The 24,265-nt window shown below is 55.2% G+C and overlaps 1 protein-coding gene across 18 annotated transcripts in view; it reads left to right on the forward strand.

The window, feature by feature from the left end:
* Positions 1-24,265, forward strand: part of TNS3 (tensin 3) — a 215,715-nt gene that overhangs the window by 186,472 nt on the left and 4,978 nt on the right. For all 18 annotated transcript variants that reach the window (XM_053218741.1, XM_027045988.2, XM_053218739.1 and 15 more), the window contains 8 exons: positions 2,995-3,166; positions 4,600-5,225; positions 5,963-6,049; positions 9,497-9,628; positions 13,486-13,581; positions 14,468-14,545; positions 15,374-15,451; positions 23,386-23,554. In XM_053218741.1, coding sequence (XP_053074716.1) covers positions 2,995-3,166; positions 4,600-5,225; positions 5,963-6,049; positions 9,497-9,628; positions 13,486-13,581; positions 14,468-14,545; positions 15,374-15,451; positions 23,386-23,554 — 1,438 coding nt within the window. The remainder of the gene's footprint in view (positions 1-2,994; positions 3,167-4,599; positions 5,226-5,962; positions 6,050-9,496; positions 9,629-13,485; positions 13,582-14,467; positions 14,546-15,373; positions 15,452-23,385; positions 23,555-24,265) is intronic.

Raw genomic sequence — 24,265 nt, forward strand, 5'->3', positions numbered from 1 at the left:
CAGAATTTGAAGCAGGCTCCAGGCTCTGAGCTGTCAGCACAGAGCCCAACGCGGGGCTTCAACTCACGAACTGCGAGGTCATGACCTGAGTTGAAGTTGGATGTTTAACCGACAGAGCCACCCAGGTGGCTTTTTAAATTAAATATTTGAATTGTGTCCAGAAATTATAGATAGATGATAGATAGATAGATAGATGGATGGACGGATGGATAGAGGGTGGATGGACAGATGGTTAGGTAGCTGGATAGAAGGATGGATGGAAGGTTAGGTAGCTGGATGGATGGATAGATGATGGATGGTTAGATAGGTAGATGGATAGATGATGGTTGGATAGGTAGGTAGATGACTGGCCGACTGGCTGGATGGTTAGGTTAGATAGGTGGATGGATGGATGGATGGATGGATGGATGGATGGTTGGATAGGCAGATGGATGGATGGATTGATGGATAGGTGGATGAATGGATGATGAATGGACAGATGCATGATGGGATGGATGGATGATACGTGGTTAGACAGGTGGGTGGGTAGATAGATGGAAAGATGGATGGATCAATCAGTCGATGAATAAACAGGCAGGCTGTGGAGGGTGGTGTATCTCCAGAGAGGGAGATTTTCTCCAGGCAGACATTTAGGTCCAGGTGGGCCTGATCTGTTTCTGGTGCTGGTGTTCCCACGATGTGGCCCTCTGGGGCCTCACCTGTAATCCCTGTTGGCAAGGGCCTCTCTTCCTGGGTAAGTGCCTAGAGCCCCACCGTGAAACTGCCCAAACCCCTGCTTGTTTTGTGGCTTCCCAGCTGCTACCTCAGCCTTGGTGACCAGGCATCGGGCTCACTTCAAGTCCCAGCTGCCCAAGTGGCTCAGAACCTCACTTTTTCTCTCTCTAGATCAGTGGGACTTCCACAGCCCTGACCACAGACTTGGGTCCAGCCTATATTCCACGTGCTTCAAAGGGGTCTGTGGCCAGGATGCATTACCCGCCCTAATGCCATCCCCTTCCCGGAAATGAGTCATAGGAGTGATCTGGAATTTTTAAAGACTTTACTATGCTTTTATCAACTCTCGTTATTTTTTTTTAACTTCTTTGTTTTGAGAGAGAGAGAGGGAGAGAGAGAGACTGGGAGTGCACACAAGCAGGGGTGGGGGCAGAGGGAGAGCGAGAGAATCTTTTTTTTTTTTTTTTTAATTTTTTTTTTCAACGTTTATTTATTTTTGGGACAGAGAGAGACAGAGCATGAACGGGGGAGGGGCAGAGAGAGAGGGAGACACAGAATCGGAAACAGGCTCCAGGCTCTGAGCCATCAGCCCAGAGCCCGACGCGGGGCTCGAACTCACGGACCGCGAGATCGTGACCTGGCTGAAGTCGGACGCTTAACCGACTGCGCCACCCAGGCGCCCCAAGAGAGCGAGAGAATCTTAAGCAGGCTCCGTGCTCAGTGCAGAGCCCAATGGGAGTCTCAGTCCCACAACTGTGATCCAGATTTGGACTCCTAACCAACCGAGCCCCCCAGGTGCCCCAAGTCTCCCTTGTTCTAAAGCAGAAAGCAAAATAACCTGTATTTCTTACAGTGTTATTTTATTGACCATAGTCGACTTTTTAAGAAGCTGGGTTTACAAAAAAGGCAAGTGGGGCATCTGGGTGGCTCAGTCAGTTGAGCGTCCAGCTTCAGCTCAGGTCATGATCTCCCAGCTGGTGGGTTCAAGCTCTGCGTCAGGCTCTGTGCTGACAGTGTGGAACCTGCTTGGGATTGTCTCTCCTTCTCTCTCTTTCTGCCTCTACCCTGCTCACTCTTTCTCAAAAATAAATATCGAAAAAGGCAAGATTGTACAAATATCCAGAAATAATGGAGATGCCGGGCCATAACCAGATGGGCATTTTGTCCGTGAAAATGTATGAAATTCCAGGGAGGTGTTGGCTTGGTGTTAAACAGGAGGTTTCCATGGCAGTCAGTTTCTCACTCCCTGAGTGACAGGGTCCGGGCCGGGGTCTCTGCATCTTGCTGGGGTGGGGACAACAGCCATCAGGGCTGTGCTGGAGGTGGGACGTGTGCTAGGAAGCTCGAAGCCCAGGGTGTGGACTAAGATACCAACTCGGCACACATGGAGGTGAAGTGCCCACTGAGCCACAGCCACAGGGTCTGCACTTTGTGGAAAGTGTCTCTTCTGTGGAGTCTCTTCAGCTGTTTCGCAGAGAGAAGGCCTTGCCCTTCCTTCCTTCCTTCCTTCCTTCCTTCCTTCCTTCCTTCCTTCCTTCCATGTTTATTGTTGAGAGAGGGAAAGAGACAAGAGTGTGAGCAGGGGAGGGGCAGAGAGAGAGGGATACACAGGATCGGAAGCAGGCTCCAGGCTTTGAGCTGTCCGCGCAGAGCCTGGCTCGATCTCATGAACTTGTAAGATCATGACCTGAACCGAAGTTAGATGCTTAACCGACTGAGCCACCCAGGCACCCCTGACTTTTATTTCAATGTTTATTAATTTTTGAGAGAGAGAGAGAGAGACAGCATGAGTGGGGAAGGGGCAGAGAGAGAGGGAGACACAGAATCCCAAGTAGGCTCCAGGCTCCGAGCTGTCAGCACAGAGCCCAATGGTGGGGCTCGAACCGACGAACTGTGAGATCATGACCTGAGCCGAAGTTGGATGCTCAACTGACTGAGCCCCCCAGGTGCCCTCTGAAGCCCCTTTCTAAAGTGACAGCCAGCCGGCTTCATCATCACGGTCGGTCTGTCTGTGTAAAGTCGCCTGCAGGATGTTGATGACGTGTGCAAGGCAGAACAAAGCTTTGCACGAAGCTCGTCAGCTCACTGTAGCGTGGGGAAGTTGGGCACGTGTTCCGTCCGTGTCTTGCATTTGGGGAGTGCACCAGACCAGAATGATCCCTGCTTAGTGGCTTTGGGCCCCTCCCCTGCAGCACAGATTTTCAGAAGCCATTTCACCCCTTCTGGAAGAATAGTGACCAGGCCTGTAAGCACATCTCCACTCTGGTTTTCTCGCTGCAGAACCTCGAGGCTGCCCTGAGATCCCGCATCGCGCTGTGGGGATGTCCGAGAGCCCCGTCGGGCCCAAAGCCGCGACGCTCCGGGCTGACATGCCGGCCGCGCCCTCCTCCTTCCAGCGGGCGTTCACGTCCAGCACCACCTCCAGCAGCAGCCCCGGCCAGCGGCGCGAGAGGTAGGGAAACGGGCCCTTGCGCTTAGCGGAGCTGCCCTTGCAGATGGAACAGGCCACAGAGGGGAGGGCGGAGGGCCTGGCCTGCAGCCCACACGCGGCTGCTCTGTGCGCTGAGAACCGTCGCTCTTGAGAAGTGTAATCACAGATAGACACTCCTGAGAGCGTCCCCCCACTGTTGACGGGCCACATGCTCAGGGAACCCACCGGCAGGTGGACTCTGGGGACAGTGGCCAGTTCAGGACCGGCATCTGTGACAGTGTGCTCTGAGCCAAGGCTGGAGCAGGGGTGCCATTTCACCCCTTCTGGAAGAAGGGGTGCCATTTCACCCCTTCTGGAAGAAGGGCCTTCTCGGCGGCCAGGATGGCGGTGCTCTTGGGGACATGGAGTTTGTCCCGGTGTTCGGGAAAGCCCAGCGACACCCCTTTGGTGGATTGCGAGAGCAGGAGGGGCACACAGAGGGACAGAGGTCACGTCGGTGCTTTGTGGGGGCCGGCCCTTGAGCCACTGCATGTGCCCTGACCAGGAACAGTTTCTTGGTGTTTCCCTAGGACGCGTCATGCCCCAGCTCTTGATTCTGCCTCTTTCCTCTTTTTTTTTTTTTTTTTTTTTTTAAGTTTACTTATTTATTTTGAGAGAGAGAGAACAGGGGAGGGGCAGAGAGAGAGAGAATCCCAAGCATCAGTGCAGAGCCCAATGTGGGGCTCAAACTCACAAACTCTGAGATCATGACCTGAGCTGAATCAAGAGTCAGACGTTTAACTGAGTCACCCAGGCGTCCCGTTCTTCTTCTTCAAACCAGGGTCAGGGTCTCATCTGAGGACTTGGTGTGATGCCTGGGGCAGTAAGTGTTTGCTAGGGAGTGTGTGTGATTTGCTGGCTGGGAGCTGACTTTCTGGAGTTCCAGAAATTTGGAATTTCTGATTCCTTCCATCCTGGAATTTCTGGCTTCGGGTAGGGTAACTTCTCATATTACTACTGGGCTCCTTTAATCAGCTGGTTAGGGGAAACTGAGTCAGGTGCCCTGGCTAGCTATCAGGGGAGGGGGAAGAAGAAAATGGGGAGCGTGGTTTGTGCCTGGGGAAGCCATTCTGCCAGAAGCCGCACACAGTGAACTGCGTGGCCGACGTGCATGCAGGGCAGGCACAGACTGCCAGCTGGACACGGGGCTGAGAGGCTTCAGAGCCGGGGACCCAGGTTTTGTCTTGAGCAGAAGGGCCTTGGCCGAGTGAGGAGGGAGGAGGCAGGGAAGGTGTGATCGGGTGCGAGGGGCTGAGCATCTTGGGGTGAGCAGCGAAGAGGGAAGGGCGGGTCTGACTGCTGACATTTTGGGGGAGCCTCAGCACCAGTTTCCCGTCTGTCTTCGCCGCCTGGGGGACCCCTGCTGATCTCCGGGCGCCTCCTAGAGTGTTCTGATTGCTCTGTCTTTCCAACAGCCCTCCATCCGCCGAGCTCCCATGGGTGGAGAGCAGCCCCAAAGCCTCGCTGGCCCTGTTGGGGAGCGGCCGGCCAGCAGGAAGCGTCCTGGGCTCCGGCGAGTTCCCTGGCTCCAGCCTCGGCCCCGACAGCCCCGGGCGGCCCCACCTCCCACCCGCCGAGCTCCAGGCCCCTTTCCACAACCACCAGCTGTCCCTGGCGGAGCCACCTGAAGCTCTGGGCCCCCCGAGTGGCCAGGCCTTCCTGGGCTTCGGCACTGCCCCCGTGGGGAGCTGCCTTGCCCCTGGGGACGACCCCGGGGCCTTGCTGGTCCATTCTCACGGAACACCCCAGGCCCCCAGCACCCCGCGGACGGCAGCAGCGGCCGGTGACAGCGGCTTCCTGTCCTCCAGTTTTCTCACGGTGACGCCGGGCCACAGCGGCCACCACAGTCCGCTGACCCTGCCCGGGCAGCCGCCCCTACCCGAGAAGAAGCGAGCCTCGGAGGGGGACCGGTCTTTGGGCTCAGCCTCCCCTTCATCCAGCGGCTTCTCCAGCCCCCACAGCGGGAGTTCCATGAGCATCCCATTCCCCAACATCCTCCCGGATTTCCCCAAGGCGTTGGAGCCAGTGGCACCCAGCCCAGGTAGGCACGTCTCCGCCGGTGGGAGCCCCGTGTGCGCTCGCTCAGCGAGGAGGGGGCCCTGGGATGTCCGGGCAGCGCCTTAAGAGCGGAGCCCAGAGCCGTCCAGTGGGGTCTCTGTTCCCTCTGCTTCTGCGCTGACCCACGGTGGGTTCTGTTTCTCCTGCCACTGGGAATCCTTGTTCTTCGAAAATTTTTCTTTTTGTTGTTGTTTCTATTTTGAGAGAGAGAGCAGGGGAGGGGCAGAGAGAGAGGGAGAGAGAGAATCCCAAGCAGGCTCCGAGCTGCCAGCACAGAGCCCGATGCCGGGCTTGAACCCACAAACTGTGAGATCATGACCTGAGCTGAAACCAAGAGGTGGACATTTAACTGACTGAGCCACCCAGGCGCCCCCTACCCCCTTTGTTTTTCGAATTCAGTGAACTCATTCAAAATTTAACTATGGAATGTTTCAAATGTGTAAGAATAAGATACTGACACGATTAAGCAGCACCCAGCCACTCCGTCTGCCTGTCTGTCCTGCTCCCCGGGGCCGGCTGCCGTGTTGCCCCAAGTCTGCGCTGGTCAGGAAGCCCTGCTCCCTGACGCACACCAGCCAGCTCCCGCGTAGTTAAATACGGCGCTCTTTCCCAGGACACCCCATCCTTGCCCCGCATTGGACTTTGAACGTTTGGTTCCATGAGACGTGAGCGGTTGCCATAAACCCTCCGCAGTGACCGGTTTTACATTCTGTTTTGCAGATAATGCGGGTGATAAACATGTGTCCGTGAACTTTGTCCAAGACACATCCAAATTCTGGTACAAGGCGGATATCTCCCGAGAGCAAGGTGCGTGGGCAGGACAGGACCCCGGGGTGGGAACGTCCGGGGCTCGTGGCCTTGAGCAAGGCCTGCCCTTTATCACCTACCTCTGCAGAAAATGCACCTTTAGGTTTTTACGGCAGAGGCTCAGTCCTAATGAGGGAGCTGGGCAGACGTGAGCACTGCCCATGAGCATGGCGGCATGCCCGTGTGCTTTCTGGTGGCTCTGCCAGCTGCCATTGGCAGCGATGACTGCGGATGGTCACAGGCAGAGATGTTCCCAGTGTCCCCGTCCAGGCCCTGAGCCTCGGGGGAAGGAGGAAGGCCAGAAGTCTCCCCAACACCTTGGCCTCTGTGCACGTGCATTTGTCCACAGCGGAAAGACAGGCACTCAATCAGGGGGCCCGTGGTGGGTGTCCCCACCTGCCTCACACACATGCCACACGGTGTGTGCCTGTGGTCCTGCCCTGCGGCAGCTGGGAAAATTCCAAGTCGTTGGTGTTTTTGAGCAGCTAAGTCACGTATCACTTCTTCCTGGAAGATTCACAGGAGTGGTGTCCGGGAGGGGGGCGGCCACCTGGGGAAGAGGTGGGGGCGGCCCCTGGGGTGAGCAGCTGTCATCCTGATGCAGGCTTGGTGGGGTCGCTGGAGGCAGGGATGTGGCTGCACGTGCACTGTCTGAGCCGGATCCCAGGGGCCGAGCCGGGACAGCGTGCCTCAGAGCAGGGAGGAGGGATGAAGGGCAGGTCCTCACGCAGCCCACATGGGGGACAGTTTCTGCACAAAGTCCTCAGGCCTCATCCTGAAGATTAGTTCTCACAACTGCCTGGAGAGAAACAGTTAAGTGGCTGGAAAACGGCACTGTTCAACTTTCTCGTTGGAATTCTTGTATTCAGTTAAGTGGATCATAAACACGGTAAGAATGTGCCTTTCTTCCCACGAGCTCAACGAACCTATTGTCACGTTGCTTGGGGGGAGCCTGCGGCCTGGGGGGACCTCCGAGTTCCTGAATTGGCCTTTGTGGCCATGCTGCGTGGCTGAGCGCCGCATTCTTGTCCCCTCCCTGCTCGTGGTGCAAGAACCCCCATGACTGAGGCCATGAACCCCAGTGCTAAGTGCCTGGTCCAGTGGGACGGTCTGAGAAGGGCCTGTCACGCTCTGTGTTCTAGAAGATTCTGTGTGGAGTTCCTTTTCCGCTGGTGCAGCCTCCAGCCTGGGATGGTGGGTGGGTGGGCTTTCTGAGGAGCCGGGGCTCCCCCTAGAGGCAGGTGGTCCCGTAGGACACACGTGGCAGGGCCCTGCCTTGGAAGGTTCTGGAGAGGTTGGGCATGGGGGGGCGCCTGGTAGGCATGCAGGGGTGGTCCTCTGTGCCGCACGTGTACAAGTGTTTCTCTGCTGGGACCTCATGTTGAAATAGTTCACATGTGCGCTGGGCGTGGAGTTTCCCGGTTGAGCCACACAGAGCACAACTTCTCTGTGTTCTCCGTGTTTTGTGTAGAGGTCACCCCTCCAACCCCCGACTAACGTTCCCTTGAGCGCCCACCTTCTGCAGATGGCAGAAAGCTGCCTGTGGGTTTAGTTTGGTCTGGTTTGCTTTGTGTTTTAACTGTGGGGATGTGCCTCTTTGGGGACAAGACTGGTCACATACGTCCGTGTCCAGGTCGGTGCCTCGGGAGTTTTTTAACCTGCACGTAGAAGTTACGCAGGGTAAACGGGGCCTCCGGGTGAGGTAGATACGAGATACAGCTGTTCCGGCAGAATGCCCTGGGCCCCCGTGCTCTGGCTTTGAAAGCACCGGTTTCGCGAGACAGTGAGGACACGGCCACTGCCCGCCACCCACTTCTGAGGGGAGCGTGAGGCCCGCTCTGGGCAGGGCCTTGTGCCGCGTCCAGGATGTGTCCTGGCTCATTCTGTTTCAGAACAGGGTCTGACCTTGTCCTCGAGCCCCGCCCCCCCCCCCTCCTCCGCAGAGCAGACCCAGCCTCCCCTGTGCCCTTGAGGCTGGGGCGCCTCTGTCCACCACATCCAGGGAAGATCGCAGCGTTAAAAGGGAAAGAAAAAGCTCTGTGAGGTAGATCACAGTTGAAAATAGGTCATTCTCTAAGGATCGTTTCTTCCCGCTTCCATGGTCAGCCCCCAGATGTAGAAACACTCCAGGAGCAGAAGCCTGCTGGTGTTGGTGGCCGGGTCCTGGTGCCCCAGCGCACCCACCTGCCCTGCAGCCCCGAGCCCGTGTAGACGGTCGGGCAGCAGGGGCGAAGGCACCTCCCAGGGCCACCCCAAACCTGCCCCCTTCCGGAGAGCCGAGCCCTCGCCGCCACTGCGTGCAGTTTGCCCGCTTCTGCGCGGGGGCCTCAGCCTGGATGCGGGGGAGGGCGCTGTCCCATGTGAGAGAAGGGGAACCTGGTCATTTCACTGGGAGCTGGGCCTTGGACAGCGGGCCCCACGGCGCTGTTTGCTGAGATGTCACCCGTGGACGTCCTGCTCCATTTCAGACACGGCAGTTCCGTGGCTGTCATTTTGGGTCACTTTATACTTGAAATCCCTTTCTTTCCTCAAGTCGATAAGCTAAGTTGTAAGATGTGGTCCAGTTACGAGCGGACATTCTGGCCGGTGTCTGGGCAACAGGTTGTCGTCTGCCCCAAGCTGCCATCTTCCAGGACCCCGAGCCCAGGCCCTGGGGCCCAGGTTTTGAACGTGGAGGGAGGGGTGTGATTTCAAAGCCACATATTTGCTGCGAGCCCCCAGCCTCAGGCGGGAAGTTGGGAGGATGGCTGTGCCAGGCCCAGCTGTCAGCCCTGGCCGATGACGGCCACATGGGTAGGGGGCTCCTAGCCCCATCCAGGCTGCCACGGATCCAGGGGACGGAGGGCCACCTACGGCCACATTTTTGCCATCCCCTGAGGCGAGTCTTGGGATTTGTGTTAAATGTCCAGTAACTTTTGGAGCCCATCCTTTTGTGTTTGGAAAATGTAACAGAGGCTTCTTTCCTTCTGCTACGTGGGAAGCACACACTCTAAAGTCTCTGAGAAAAACTCCCCACGGGGAGAGGGTGCCGGACGGGGCCCCGGTGGGGATGGGAGACCGCCTTGTGCCTCCTTCCTGCCCGCCACGTTGTGTGTATGGAGACCCGGGCCGGGCACCTCGGCTGGGGGCCGGTGTCCTGGACGGTCAGCTGGGGTCCTCATAGCTCACAGGTGCCGTGGGGTGATGGCCGTGCTGTGTACCAGGAGAGCTCGGGGACCATGACTGGTACCTTCATGAGCCAACATTTGGCGGGGTGGTCTGCATCCTTGGCAGTCAGGCCCTCCATGAAAACTGTGCGTCATTACAGAGCCTCGCCCCCCCCCCCCCCCCCCAAGGAACGGCGGGCCTGCTCCCCTGACCCAGTTTGCAAAGGCCGTGAACGGAGGTGGCTTGCTGGGCCGTGGGGGGCCCCGGCAGACGTGTGTGTTTCTCTGCTTCCCTCCCCAGCCATTGCCATGCTGAAGGACAAGGAGCCTGGGTCGTTCATCGTCAGGGACAGCCACTCCTTCCGAGGAGCCTACGGCCTGGCCATGAAGGTGGCCACTCCCCCGCCCTCCGTCCTGCAGCTGAACAAGAAAGGTAGGGACCCGGGGGGGCCCGTCGGGTGAAGTAACCCACATGGAGTGTGTGTGGCTCACGTTTCCACCAGTGAGACGACTCCTACAGCTGCGCTCAGGTTTCCTTCTGTCTGTTTCTGTTGTGGCCCACTAAGTGCCATCCTTGTTCAGGCAAGGACGATAATTATTTGTGAATTCTAGTTCTTTATTGCTTCAAGTAGGTGATGCATTCCATTGTCCAGCTGCCGGAGTGAACAGCCCCTGGGCCCTGTTCTGCGCCGGGAACCTTGATACATTCCTGTGTGTCCTTCCCGACCATCTGTCCAGTGCGTGGAAACACGCACTTTTCCTTCTTTCCCACGTAAAAGGCAGTGTCCCGCATACACGATTCTTGTGCCTACTCTTGGCGGAGCATTTTGGTGGATTAAAAGTGCGCTGGTGTCAGCCTGGAGTCATAAGATGACCTTTCTTTGGCCTGATGAACCATGTACGGCCGTGGTCTAATCTGCTTACTCTCTGGAACCCTTTTTGTCGTGAACATAACCACGGTGCAGAGAGGTTTGCAATGTCTTGGTGCAGGACACACGTTATCTTGAAGCAAACACACACGTTCCCACGGCCCAGGAGACAACCTTGGGGGCAAGCCCCCGCATGCCCCTCCCATGCGTCATAATCCATCGTTGTGGGACCTTCCAGCCACCCCAGAGTGGGCTCCGTGAGGCCCTTGGCACTGGCCCCATGTCCTGACATCATGCCGTCGGCCCGTGAGCACCTCCAGTTTTCCCTGCCCTGCCGTATCTCCAAAAGTCCCCGCGTCTGTGTGCCGTGGGACAGAGCCTGGAAACTGGAATGTGTCAGTGCTGGGTGGGCTTCTTGGTGTCACAGTGTCCCTGCTTCTGGCTAGTGACCAGAGGAGGGACTGTATCACTTTAAAAAGTTGGTGAGTTCACGCTGATACAGTTCCAGTAGGGAGTCACATGCCCTTTCGGGCCCTCCCCAGTGACACGCGTGTCCCTTCCAGTTCCCGCCTGTCCCTTCCTCCGTTCCTGACGCACACATGGTTCAGATCACCCAGGGAAGCCTCGTAAGTAGGAGGTTAAATTATTAACCACCTAAATTATATTAACCACCAAAATAGGAATCCATAGTTGTGCCTGCTCTCAACTTTATAGAAGGAAACTAACGTGTATTTTGTGACCTGCTTTTGCTCATATTATGAGATTCATTGTTTTATTTTACTTTATTTTATTTGATGTTTTATTTTAGAGAGTGAGAGAGAGCAAGCAGGGGAGAGGGGCAGAGAGAGACAGAGTCTCAAGCAGGCCCCGTGCTCAGTGCTGAGCCCGACTTGGAGCCCCATGTCTCGAACCGTGAGATCACGACCTAAGCTGAGATCAAGTCAGACCCTCAACTGACTGAGCCCCCCCACCCCCAGGCACCCCAAGATTCGTTGTTTTCTACTTGTGAGACTGCTCCTATCTGTTGCTGTCTTTCCTCACTGACAGCTTTCCAGGGCATGAACACAGGCCCACCTTGGAGACCTTGCGAGCACATCTCCAGACAGGTCGATAAAGCCCATATCGCAATAATGCGCATCCAAGAAGCTTTTTGGTCTCCTGGTGCGTGTAGAAGTTACGTTTACTCTGTACTGTGGGCTACTCTGTGTGCAATAGCCTTAAGTCTAAAAAGTCAACGTGTGTACCTTAATGAAAAAATACTTCATTGATAAAAAAGCTAACTGCCTATCACTGACCACAGATCACTGTAACGAACGTAATAATAATGAGAAAGTTTGAAATACTGCAAGAACACCAAAGCTGTGGCACAGAGACGCGAAGCGAGTAAATAGCACCAATGGATTGGCTTGACTCAGGATCGCCACAAACCGTCGGGTTGTAAACAGCGCAACATCTGGGAAGCACAGTGAGGCGAGAGGCAGTAAACCGAGGCAGCTCCCCCTGCACTGGCCTCACTGGGAGCGGGAAGAGCTCATGGTTCACCCACATTCCGCGCCCAGGACGGAAGAGGGTGTGTAGAAATCCTGGGCGGAGGCTGTGCCCACGGCTTCCAGGAGAAACGGCCTTAGGGCTGCGCCTGGAGGGACGTGAGGTTTGGCAGTCAAGGCGTCTGGCCTCAGGCGCGACCGAGAGGCTTGAGGGAAACCCAGGTGTCCCTTTGGGCACAGGTGGCTGTGGGTGGGGGTGCACGTGACTCAGCACAGACCCCAAGTCTGGATAGTGGCATCTGGAAGCAAGGGGGGAGGAGGCTTCGTGCAGATCAAGTATAATAGCTCAGCCTTGGGGGGCACCTGGGGGGCTGTCGGTTAAGCATCCGACTTTGGCTCAGGTCATGATCTCACGGTTCATGGGTTCGAGCCCCATATTGGGCTCTGTGCTGACAGCTCAGAGCCTGGAGCCTGCTTTGGATTCTGTGTCTCCCTCTCCCTGTCTCTTTCTGCCCCTCCCCTGCTCACACTCTGTGTCTCTTTCTCAAAAAGAAAAAAAAAATTAAAAAAAAAAAAAAAAAAAAAAAAAAAAGGAAGAGCTCAGCCTTGAGAGCAGCTCCAAAAGCCCCATGTGTCCCCACCAGTCCTGGGTGAGGATCATAGCAGACAAGAGTCTGGGGACCGGAGCATCTTGTATCTGCGGAGATGGGGTCCCGGTGGAGAGCCGGGACGGTCTCCATGGAAACTTCCAGCCAACATCTTTCCTGCACGTAGTGTCACACTGTCACTTTGGAAGCACAGAGGATGCCGTGAGTGCGTTCTCACGTCCAGGTGTGCGTCCACCACGCAGGCGGACTTTGACTCAGCCCTGAGGTGAAGGTGACGAAACAGGACACAGAACAGCAGGTGCATGAAGCACAATGTCACCGGCACCCGCAGGCTGCCTGTCCTCGCCCAGCCCTAGTCCACAGATAAGTTTGGGAGGAGAGAGCTCAGCGTGCCAGCATCCCGCCCGTGGTACCCGGAGACCACACAGCGACAGTCATCCTGAGGACGGATCTGTTCTCTGGGCAGCTGGCTGTCCCTCCGAGGCACTCGTCACCAGGGCCGTGTGTCCCCTTCAGTGCTGAAGACGTGGATCATTTTCCTCAGAGATGAGGCGCCATGCTGCCTCTCGAGGAGTGTGGCCCTTTCCCTTCCTGCCAGCCCCACTGTCCCTGTGTCACCGCCGTTGTCTGTGGACCACGGTGTGAGCCGCCCACGGGCAAGGCAAGGGACCAGACCCCCCAGCAGCGGGTCCTGCTGTCCGGCTGCCTCTTGCTCAGAAACAGAAGTGACCGTAGACGCGGTCTGTGGCGGGCACGGGGGGCACAGAACTGTCGCTTCTTTCCCTGTGTTTACTGTGTTATTCGTATTCTGCCCTCAGACGGTGTGCCCTTGGCTGCGTTTTCGCCAGGTGCCTCCTCGTAGGATGCATGACCAGCAGGGACACCGGTGTTCTGTGCAGTTACAGTGATGGCGGGGGTGGGGGGGGGGCTTCCTTCCTGGGGGCCTGTTACGCGGCTCCTGGGTCAGTCGCACCCACAAGACTGGCTCCTCCAACTCTTCTCAGTGGCTCACTCCCGAGTATCCCCCTTGTGTCCCGAGCCCTCTGATCCCCCCCGCGTACGTAAGACGGGAAGGTGCCAGATGCCCGTGTTCCTGCTTGCAGCTGCTGACTCGTTCCCCGCACTGGGGGTTCTTGCAGAGCATCTGCGGGTCTGTCCCCAGGACCCCTGCACCTCCGGGCATGTCCCCGTGGGGGCTCTGCGCTCCTTCCCAGGACAGCCCCACCCACGGCGCCTCCCTTTAGCCCGTGTTCTGTCCCCCTCTCCCATCCTCCCGGGCTCCCGTTTTTAAATTCTCTCTTTTTCCTTTTAAATCTCTTCCCACAGCGGGAGATCTGGCCAACGAGCTTGTGCGGCACTTTCTGATCGAGTGTACCCCGAAGGGAGTGCGGTTGAAAGGCTGCCCCAACGAGCCCTATTTCGGTAAGTGGCGGAGGGGGCATAGTCCCCGTTCTGGCCCACGCAGTGTGCATCCCCCTGCCGCCCCCGAGAGGCAGGGCTATCACGCCGAGGGTGCCTCACTCCCTTAGCGTCTCTGGAATAAACTGGGTATGGAAATGCTCTGAAAGCTTTCTCGAAACCAAACGGATGGGAAGCAGCTTCAAGACTGAAATACAGATGTCCACGCTCTGGTGGGCACGCAGGGCTATGAGCGTGGACCGGGTCAGAGCCGGAGTGTGGCCCTGCAAGACCAGAACTCCCCGACGTTGCAGGCTTGCTGGGAAGACGCCCAGACTCACGTGCAGACTTAAGCACGGCATTGTCTTAACCTTCAGAAGCACCTTTGCGGGGTCTACGGAGGTGGCCTCAGGCTCGGCAGACGGCCGACTTACTCTTTATAAATTGGTGACTATGTGTCTGGGCTGAGAGTCACTTGCAGTTTCTTTACCTCTTAGCTGTTTGTTTTTTTTTTATGTTTTTATTTTATTTTTGAGAGAGAGAGAGAGACAGAGCACGAATCGGGGAGGGGCAGAGAGAGAGGGAGACACAGAATCGAAACGGGCTCCAGGCTCTGAGCTGTCAGCACAGAGCCTGATGAGGGTCTCGAACTCACAGACCTCCAGATTATGACCTGAGCCGAAGTCGGACGGTTACCTGCCTGAGCCCCCAGGCGCCCCCACTTCTTAGCTGTTCACCTGCACTTGTCACTTTATTGAAGTTCTGCACAAAGTCCCACAATCATGGGGCGTGTTAGTTGCTAAAAATATAAAGGCTCACCCTCGGCGGCAGCCTCTTTTCCGCGGGTAAATCGGCCGAGCGATGCGGTATTTAGGGCCGTGTTAACTCTTGTCTGCTCGTCTGTTTGCAGGGAGCCTGACGGCTTTGGTGTGTCAGCATTCCATCACACCCTTGGCTTTGCCCTGCAAGCTGCTCATTCCAGACAGAGGTACGCCCGCGGGTCCCCGGTGCTGGCCTGGCGTGTGCGCGCACGCGTGTGTGCCCACGTATGTGTGTGCACGTGCTTGTGTGTGTGTGCGCTTGCACAGGTGTGTGGGTGTGTACGTGTCGGGCACAGCAGTGCCGGGTCCGTGACGATCCATTGAGGGAAACCAGACCAGAGTGTTGCTCTGTGGGTAAACCCTAAAGGCTGGGCATCCGTTGATACACCCCAGCCTGCAGACCCGAGGCCGCCCTCAGCAACACCGTCACCTGACGCGCTTTGTGAACCGTTCCCCTGGATAGAAAATGCCCGCAGCGAGAGACCTTCAAGGCCGTTTGCGCTAATTTTTGCGATTCTACGAGTTCAGCAGGGCGTTGATATTTTTGAGTTTAGGTGACAAAGTATTCTCTTCACCTTTGTGACGGTCTGACCATCGCAGTAGTTAGGGAACTAAAGCCCTTGCCTCATAACGGTGGGATTGGCCATATTTCCCAGCTCCCTGGGTAGGCAGTATTAATTTCACAGAACATTACTGTATCCCATAGTGGTGACTTTAAAATACAGGTGAGTGCGATGTACCTTTTGAAACTGTTGGTACACAGCGATGCAGAGGTGAGGAAGACGTCTTGCCAGCTCGTGTCGCCGCACCCCCTGCACAGAACCTGGTGCTGGTTTCTGCGGGTGGGGCCGTGGTCCCCAGGAGACCATCTCAGCTCTGCAGACCGGCGCTGGCCACTGCCTGGGAGCCCGGTCACAAGTGTAATGGTGTCGTGAAGATTGTTTTCCGATAAGCCAGACTCATTTCTGCGTTTTCTTTCTTGTTCCTTCTCGCAGATCCGCTGGAGGAAATAGCCGATAGTTCTCCCCAGACGGCGGCCAACTCAGCCGCCGAGCTCCTCAAGCAAGGGGCAGGTCAGTAGCTGGCTTCGTGCTCCCGCGTCTTGGTTCCTGGGGGCGGAAGGGGGCTCAGTGACACGGCCTCCTTTGTCACCCGGGTCTGCGGGTTTCCTTTCCCAGCTGTGTGCCTGAAGGAGCTTCCTTTTCTGGAAGCCACCCCAGGACAGGGTGGGCACCAAGTGCGGGGGCACAGAACCAGGACTCCCCAGGCTACAGATACCTCACCACAAACAAGACCAGACAGTGGGAGAAAGTCCAGAGCTGCGTTTCATCTGGGGAGATGGGGTGCGGGGGCCGCACCTCCAGCTGTAAATATAAGAGCGTTCAGAGGGCTTCACTAAATAGGCTGACTGTTTCCCCTGCGCTGCCCCCAGCCCAGGGGGCACAGTCCCTCCCCACGGGGCTCGCCTGGGCACTTTATTTTTTTAATTAATAGACTATTCCTTAGAGCGCTTTAAGGTTCACGTCAAAATTGAAGATGCAGAGATTTCCCGCGCACCCCCCTGCCCCTGTGTGCACAGCACCCCCCCGTACAGCGTTTACGCATCATTATCACCCAGAGTCCGCAGTCTACACTGGGGCTCACTCTTGGTGGTGGTCACTTGGTGGGTTTGCACAAATGTTACAATGATGCATATCCACCGTTAGAGGGTCACCCAAGGTAACTTTGTTGTCCTTAAACTCCTCCGTGCTCCGTCCTCATCCCTGCCCTCCAAACCCCTGGTAACAATGGTCCTTTTACTGTCTCTGAAGTTGTGCCTTTTCTAGAACGTCTCATAGCTGGATCGTACGGTTGGTGGCCTTCTCACACTGGCTTTTGTCACTTAGTGATGTGGTGTAAGTCTCCTTCGTGTCTTTTCATGGCTCGGTGGCTCATTTTTGTTTTTTTTCTGGTGCCAAGTAATAGTCCATCATCTGGATGGACCGCAGCTTATGTATCCGTTCACCTGCTGAGGGACATCCCAGTTGCTTCCAGCTTTTGGCAACTGAGTAAAGCTGCCGTAAACATCGTGTGCAGGTTTCTGATGTCCCCTCCTCTGGGTAAATGCCAAGGAGCACGGCTGCTGGATCGGGTGGTGGGAGCATGTTTCCAGCAGTGTCTTGCAGAGCGGCCGCGCCATTTTGCATTCCCACCAGCCATGAGTGAGCGTTCCCGCTGCTCAGCATCCTCGCCAGCGCTGGGTGTCATCAGGGTTCTGGAGTTTGGCCGTTCTAATAGGTGTGTAGTGGGGTGCCATGTTTTCACCTGCATTTCCCTGATGGCCCATGACGGGGGTCATCTCTTCATCTTTGCTATCTGTATACTTTCTTGGGTGAGAGATCTGTTAAGGTGTTTCGTCCATTTTTTAGTTGGGTTGGTTGTTTGTTTTTAATGTTTATTTTTGAGAGAGAGAGAGAGAGAGAATACAGAGCATGATCGGGGGAGAGACAGAGAGAGAGAGGGAGATACAGAATCCGAAGCAGCTCCAGGCTCTGAACTGTCAGTACAGAGCCCAACGTGGGGCTCAAACCCACGAACCATGAGATCATGACCTGAGCCGAAGTCAGATGCTTAACCGACTGAGCCACCCAGGCACCCTGGGTTGGTTGTTTTCTTATTGTTGACTGGTAAGAGTTCTTTGTATATTTTGGAGATCAGTCCTTTATCGGACATGTCTTTTGCAAGTATTTTCTCCCATCTGTGGCTCACCTTCTCATGCTCTTGATGCTGCCTCTTGCAGAGCAGAAGTTTTTAGTTTTAAAGAAATCCAGTTCACCATTTCTTTATTTCATGGGTTGTGCCTTTTGTGTTGTATCTAAAAAAATTATCACCAAACCCAAGGTGATCCTGATTTTCTCCTTTGGGATCTTCCAGAAGAGTTCTAGTTTTACATGTTACATTCGGGTCTGTGGTCCACTCTGAGTGTTGGGGGGCGGGGTCTCTGTCTAGAGTCCCTGTTTTGCACGGAGACGTCCTTCCTGCACCATCTGTTGAAGAGACCATCTTTGCTCCATGGCGTTGTCTTTGCTCTTTTGTCAAAGATCAGTTGACTGTATTGTTGGGGGTCTATTTCTCTGCTGTCTGTTGTGTTCCATTGATCTCTCTGTCTGTTCTTTTACCAGTGATACAGCCTTGACTTCCAGCTTTCTAACAGATCTTGAAGTCAGGTACTGTCAGTCTTCCAACTCGGTGCTTCTCCTTTGATCTTATTTTGGCTCTTCTTGGTGTTTTGCTTCCATAGAAACTCCGGAACTGGTTTGTCAATATCCACAAAGTAACTTGCTGGGATCTTTATTGGAATTGTATTGAATCTAGAGATCAAGTTAGGAAGAATTGACATCTTGACAAAATTGAGCCCTCCTATTCATAAAGTGGAATCTCTCCATTTATTCAGTTATTGTTTATTTTTTCAAAGTTTTGTAGTTTTTCTCGTAAATAGATCTTATACATAATTTTATTGGATTTATACCTAGGTATTCTGCTTTTGGAGCTGCTAACCTAAATTGTTTTGTTCTTTTAGTTCCAAATTGTGATTGTCCTCTGCTGGTGGATGGTAAGGGATTGACTTGTATAGTAATCTTGTTTCCTGCCACGCTCCGTCGCCCTGGTCACTGTTGCAGCATTAGATGCAGCCCTAGTGGCCCCAGTGTGGACAAGGCTGAGGCCACAGGACTCCTGCAGGTCTGCAGCTGTGAGGGAACCCAGTTCCCCACAGGAGGCCTTTCATACATGGTGGGCGTTTGCTTTCAGAAATGTTGGGGAGGGAATTTGGGAGTCTGGTGGAGGCCTGGGCTCGAAATACCTCCTTTCTGCACCTCTTATCTGTAGAATAGCTTACAACTGTGGCTCTGTGATGGAGGTCAGTGAAACATACAGCTATTTTCTTCCTCTGTACAACATGCATTGTTCTTCTGTGCGATAACTCCCTCTCTGCCTCTTGCTCAGCTAAAGTTCATCTCTCTGGTTTCACAACGAATGATTTTGTGTTGAACTCTTTTCAGACTTATCCTTAAGGGGTAAGTTTTGTGTGGCCAGAACAAAGGTGACAGAGTTTGCCCCAAACAGCGAGTACGTTAGAACATGAAGCCCCAAAAATGTGGAATGTGGCTGTGTGAGTCCTGGGTTCAAGTCCAGGCTCTGCCATTCAGGGTTTTGACCTCCGGTGATGCACTCAGCCACACAGATCTTAGTATAATGATAATGATCTCTTGCCACAGCATGGCTGCAGAGACCAATTGAATCTGACATTGAAAACTGCCTTGGGAACTATAATGTGGTCACCCACAAGGTTGTTTGCCTGCCACTGTGCTTTCACGGAAAAATGCTCTTCGTGGCCCAGGAGAAATGGCCTTTCCCCCCTGCTGTGACATCTCCACTTGTGCTCAGCTCAGGTTTACACCCCAGCCCGCACGCCTCTGGACTGTGCACTTGGCTTTATATCATCTCACAGCAAGCTGCCTGGCAAGTTTCTCCTTAAGCATCATGGTTATCAAACATTTTCCCAACAAATGTGCAATTAATAAATGGATCAATGAATTAGTTACTCGTAATTGGGAACCATAATCGCCCTTATTTTTAGATGTTAAAGCTTTTTGTTCGGGGCGCCTGCGTGGCTCTGTCGGTTGAGCCTCTGACTCTTGGTTTGGGCTCAGGTCACGATCTCACCACTTCACGAGTTTGAGCCCTGCTCGGGATTCTCTTCTCTCCTTCTGTCTCTGCCCATCTCCCTCGCACTGTCTTTCTCTCTCAAAATTAATATATATATATATGTGTGTGTATGTATATATGTATATATACATACACATATATATACATACATACATATATGTATATATACACATATATATGTGTGTGTGTATATATATATACATACATATATATATATATATACATACATATATATATATATATATGTATATTTAGAAAACAAAAGCCTTTTCTTCTATTGCAGGGTATCATTTTTAGGTTCACTTTATAATCTCATTCAGTAACATGCGGCAGTTATCATTGGTTTGCCTTTGTGAAGGGTGGAAGTTCCCAGGACTTGAGGCAGGACCCTGGAGTCTTCTGTGAGCATCTGAGCTGAGCGTTTACACAATGTCCTTTTAAAATCTCACGTTTCTAAGACACATGGAGGCGGTTAAATTTCCACTCAGCTCACTTCCTGGGTGACAAGGCTGGGAGTGGCATCAGGACACGGATCCGTGGCCGGAGCGAGGACAGAGCCAGCAGGGAGCTCCCCAAGGCCCCACAGTGTGGGACGACCGTGGCCAGAAGGCAGTCAGACTCCCACTGGCGATCACTTCAAGGAAATGGATTTAGTGTTTTTTCTTAAATTTTGTTTTTTAAATGTTTATTTTATTTTATTTTTGAGAGTAAGGAGAGCAAGTAGGGGAGGGGCAGAGAGAGAGGAAGACACAGAATCTGAAACAGGCCCCAGGCTCCAAGATGTCGGCACAGAGCCTGAGGCAGGGCTCGAACTCCTGAACCGTGAGATCATGACTTGAGCCGAAGTCGGACTCTTAATTGACTGACCCCCCGGGCGCCCCTGATTTTTCTTACATTTTGCGTGTGTCCTAATCCACCTTCAGAACTGGCAGTGGTTCTCGAATTCCCCGAATTCTCCGAGTCTCCTCCCCGTCAAGCTGAGGAAGCCGCACTAGGGAGTGTTAGCAGGAGTGAGCGGCTCCAGCGAGGACGCACACGTCTTCTCCTCCTTTGGGCCCAGGCCCTGTGGGTTGTTCTGGCCTCGGTGACTGTTGGGGTTTGGGCCGCACTCTTCCTTGGTGCTGGGAAAGCAGTGGCTGCGTGTTCCGTCCAGAGAAGGCGTTACCAGGCCTTTGGCACGTTTCCCAGAAACGTCAGGTTGTGTTCTTAAACTAGCCATGTCACGACATTTCTTTTCTTTATAAAAGAAGTCTGATCTGTAAGGTAAAGGAAGGGAAGACACTGGAGAGAGAGGAAGTGAGTTTCCCACGCGCCCTGGATGTTTTTCCTTTCTTCACGTCATGTAAGAAGGTCGCCTTTTTTTGCACACGATGTGGGTCTCGTGTTCAGTGGCTGCAAAATGGTCCATCTCGTGGTTCGGCTCCTCACGGTCGCTCGTCTGGCTGTTTCTTTGCTTGACTTCTCTCTGGCTGCTCAGTACAGGCAGCGCTGTCTGCATCACGTCTGTTTTTCTGAATCTTGCATCGCTGTCTTAGGACCCACATTCCCAGAAACGGGCTGGGGGAACCCGTGTGTCCCTGAGGCTTTGATCCCTAGGGGTCTGATGGGTGTGGCTCCACTGCACGTGGTCGTCCCCACCTGGAGCGCTGGTCGGGGGCTGGGTCCCCCCAGGACAAACCCCCTCGTCTCCTGGAAGGCAGGGGCTCTGGGACCCTCGGGCTCAGCAGAGCAGTCCCCGGGAGGGGCAACCTCCCTTTTCTGCTTTGAGGAAGGACCACGTGGCTCTGCCCTCGGGACCCAGATTCCCCAAACCCCGACTCCTCATCAAAAGGCCATTTGTGGTGCCGCAAGGGAGCGGGGGTGAGATTGGTGGCAGCCTGTCCTGGCTCAGAGCCAGGCCGTGCCAGCTGTGTGGGATTTCACTGTAGTTAGATCAGAATTTTCTTTTTTCTTTTTTTTTGGAACCGCATCACAGTGACAGGAATGAAATCAAAGGCAGAATGTCCACCCCCCGAAAGTCACAGTATGGTAAATTTTCCAGGCACCCATCCAGCTCCCGCTCTCACACTCATGCGTGTTATTTTATACGCCTGACCGTAGCATGGATGTGGTTTCTAGTCCGCTTTCCCCATTAACCTCTACCGTGTGTGCGGCTTCCAGAAAGAGCTGGTGTACGATCACTGCGCGAGCCAAGGACGTGAGGCGCGAGGGTTCGAGCACCTAACTCAGGAGGTGGCTACGCGCCAGGGCTCCACTCGCATCCGTCTTCTTGTCTCGATACAACCAAGGAGGAAAAGAAAACGTCCTCTCCTTGTGTCGAGAATTCCTCCCTTTCTGGCTTCCCTGCGAACCACAGTGCAGTGTCAGCCGCGGCCCCCGCGCTCCCCTGTCACATTGGTTGTGAGAAGGTCGGGTTGGTCACCCTCCTTTCTAGGCCTTCTCAGAGGCGGGACCTCTGGGTCAGCGAGTGCAGCCCTGTTCTCCAAGCCTCCTGATAAATGCTGCCTGGTTATCGTCCGCCAGCGCAGTCCTGGTTCACGCCCGCGTTTCGTAAAAGTCCGTCTGGTCAGAGCATGGCAGGGGCCGAGCGCTGGGCAGCTGCAGTTGTGAGGACTTTGTGTTGACCCACGCTCTGCCCCAAGATGGCACCTGTAAAGCTCTCAAGGTCAGATGGCAGCTTCAGGTCCCCTGGGGATGGTGGGGACGGTGGCCGCCAGCAGGGAGCAGCGGGGTGCGTCTCCTGTTTCCGCCTGCCCCTTATCACCCCCTCCTGGTGGGAACGTGCAGGTGCAGGTGCGGGCGTCTAAAGGGGCGCCTGCGGTCGGGAGGAGCACGGGGCATCGTCTGCAGGCATATCTGTGGCCGGGGAGAGTCGCACATGGTAAAGTCCACAGCTCACCCTCCAGAACGTTGGCCGACATTTCTCAGGGAACCTGCCTGGTACCCAGTAGGTTCTCGGTAGGCGCTGCAGCGGCCAGCACGAAGCTGGGGTGGCACGGGGGCTTGGACACCCAGGAGCTGCGAGGTTTCTGTCACCTTCCCGGCACCTCCAGGCCGCAGTGTCCTCACTCATACGCCCCTCCACCCGGGACAGGGTGCAGACTGGGTGAGATGGTGTCTGGGAAGCGTCTGTCGTGGCCGGACATGCACTGAGTGTCCTCAGGACTGAGCAACGTCAGCAGAGCTGGGGGAAACGGAAACACTGGTGTTCGGGGTGGAAACTTCTCTCTGAATGATGCTGATGGCACAGGGCGCGTCTGGCCACGACAGGGGTGAAGTCTCCAGCTCCCCTTGGCGAGGGCGGGAGTGAGCGGATGCTTCGGGGAACTTTGCAGAGAAAAGTTAGTGTCTCGGGGGAAACTCCCCGCTGAGCTTGTCAGAGGCTCCTTGTGGGGGACGCTCCGGCAGAAGACGCCGCCCGGGAGGTTTTCTGGAACCTGCTTCCTTCATTCTTGACCTTTCCAGTTGGGCCTGTTCCAGAGACTCCGACGATTGGATTTGGGTGGCTTTTCCCCACTACGTCGGTAAAGAGCCTGGCCAGCAGGCTTGTAGCGCCTGGCACCCCGGGATCGAGGGCACATGAACTTGTTGGCACAAACCCGGGTCTCACCGAGGCACTGAGGCTTCGAGGCCCAGAGCTTCCCAAACTTTAAAAGTTAGCTGTGAATTAGCTGTGGCTTGCAGCATTTGCCTGGAAGCAGTGGATGGCTAGCAGCTCGCCGGCTGTGGGCACTCACACGGACCCTGGCGTCCGGCCGGCGGGGGCGCAGGCGGCTGTGCTCTGGGGGACACGGTGGTGGTGGTCGGCCAGGCAAGGCCGTGGCTCCTGCAGGGAGCAGGTGGCAGGCAGAGTGACGCAGACCTCCCACACTCCCCCAAAGCCCGACGTCCGCTTCTGCATGAGCTGCAGGGATCCGGGCTCAGCGCCATCGGGCTGTTTACTAAGCCCCACTCGCACTCAGCAGTTTGCTTCCCCTGAGAGAAGCTGCTGCAGAGAAGCCCCCAGCCCATGGCAGCACGTGGCATGGGCAGGACAGGCTGACCAGCCTGGCCTACGCGGATCACACAAATGCCTCCCTCTGGCACATTTGCTTATCTGTGGACTCACGCCCACACTAAGGCTGGGGAGGGGACCCCAGCCCCACCGGGGACGCCAGGAGACTCCCGGGTTGGGGCCTCAGGGCAGGTGTGTCCCCGGTCCCTCGCTCCCCACGCCTTCGGGATCGGGGGCCAAGGGCTCTGTGCCGGGGCACCTGGCAGGGGTCACACTAACACAGCGTCTCCCTGTTGCGTCTCGCAGCCTGCAATGTCTGGTACCTGAACTCGGTGGAGACAGAGTCCCTCACCGGCCACCAGGCCGTCCAGAAGGCCCTGAGCCTCACGCTGGTCCAGGAGCCGCCTCCCTTGTGCACCGTCGTGCACTTCAAGGTGTCCGCCCAGGGCATCACCCTGACCGACAACCAGAGGAAGTGAGTCCCCGGGGCACCCCCAGGGCCAGATCCCCCCGCCAGCCTGCGCGGCCCCTTGGGATGCGTCTGTCACCCCCACACTCCCCTGTCCTTTCTCACCTCCCAGGAGCCACGTGCAACCCCCTGATATTCAGCCCAAAGGTTTTCTTCTTAGGATGTGGTAAAATTGTCAGAAGAGAGAGAGATTTGGACCTTTGAGTATCACACACGTGTGTATAATTTTTATTTAGTTAAAAAAAAAATTTTAAGTTTATTTGAGAGGGAGACCACGCAAGCGAGCAAGGGAGGGGTGGACAGAGAGAGAGGGAATCCCAAGCCGGCTCCACACTGTCAGCACAGAGCTGGATGCGGGGTTTGAACCCACGAACCGTGAGATCATGACCTGAGCTGAAATCAAGAGTCAGATACTTAACCAACTGAGCCACCCAGGCACCCCGCCTATGTAATGTTTAAACGCAAATATCTTTTAAGTTGATTCTGTAAAAACACCCGGGGACCATGGTAGAGCCCACTGGTCTGCTCAGTGTCCGTACATGTGATGGGTGGTCGTCCCGTCTCAGGTGACACGGAGCTCAGGTGACCTTGCTAGATACTATTTCAGCGTCCAGATGATTGTAACCTAATAGTGATTAGTTCTGGGTAAGAGTAACACGTGCTAGTAATAATCGTTCATCATAATCCAGACATTATATAACAGGTGATGACCTTCAC

The sequence above is a fragment of the Acinonyx jubatus genome, chromosome A2 (genome assembly GCF_027475565.1).
Source record: "Acinonyx jubatus isolate Ajub_Pintada_27869175 chromosome A2, VMU_Ajub_asm_v1.0, whole genome shotgun sequence".
Taxonomy (NCBI): domain Eukaryota; kingdom Metazoa; phylum Chordata; class Mammalia; order Carnivora; family Felidae; genus Acinonyx; species Acinonyx jubatus.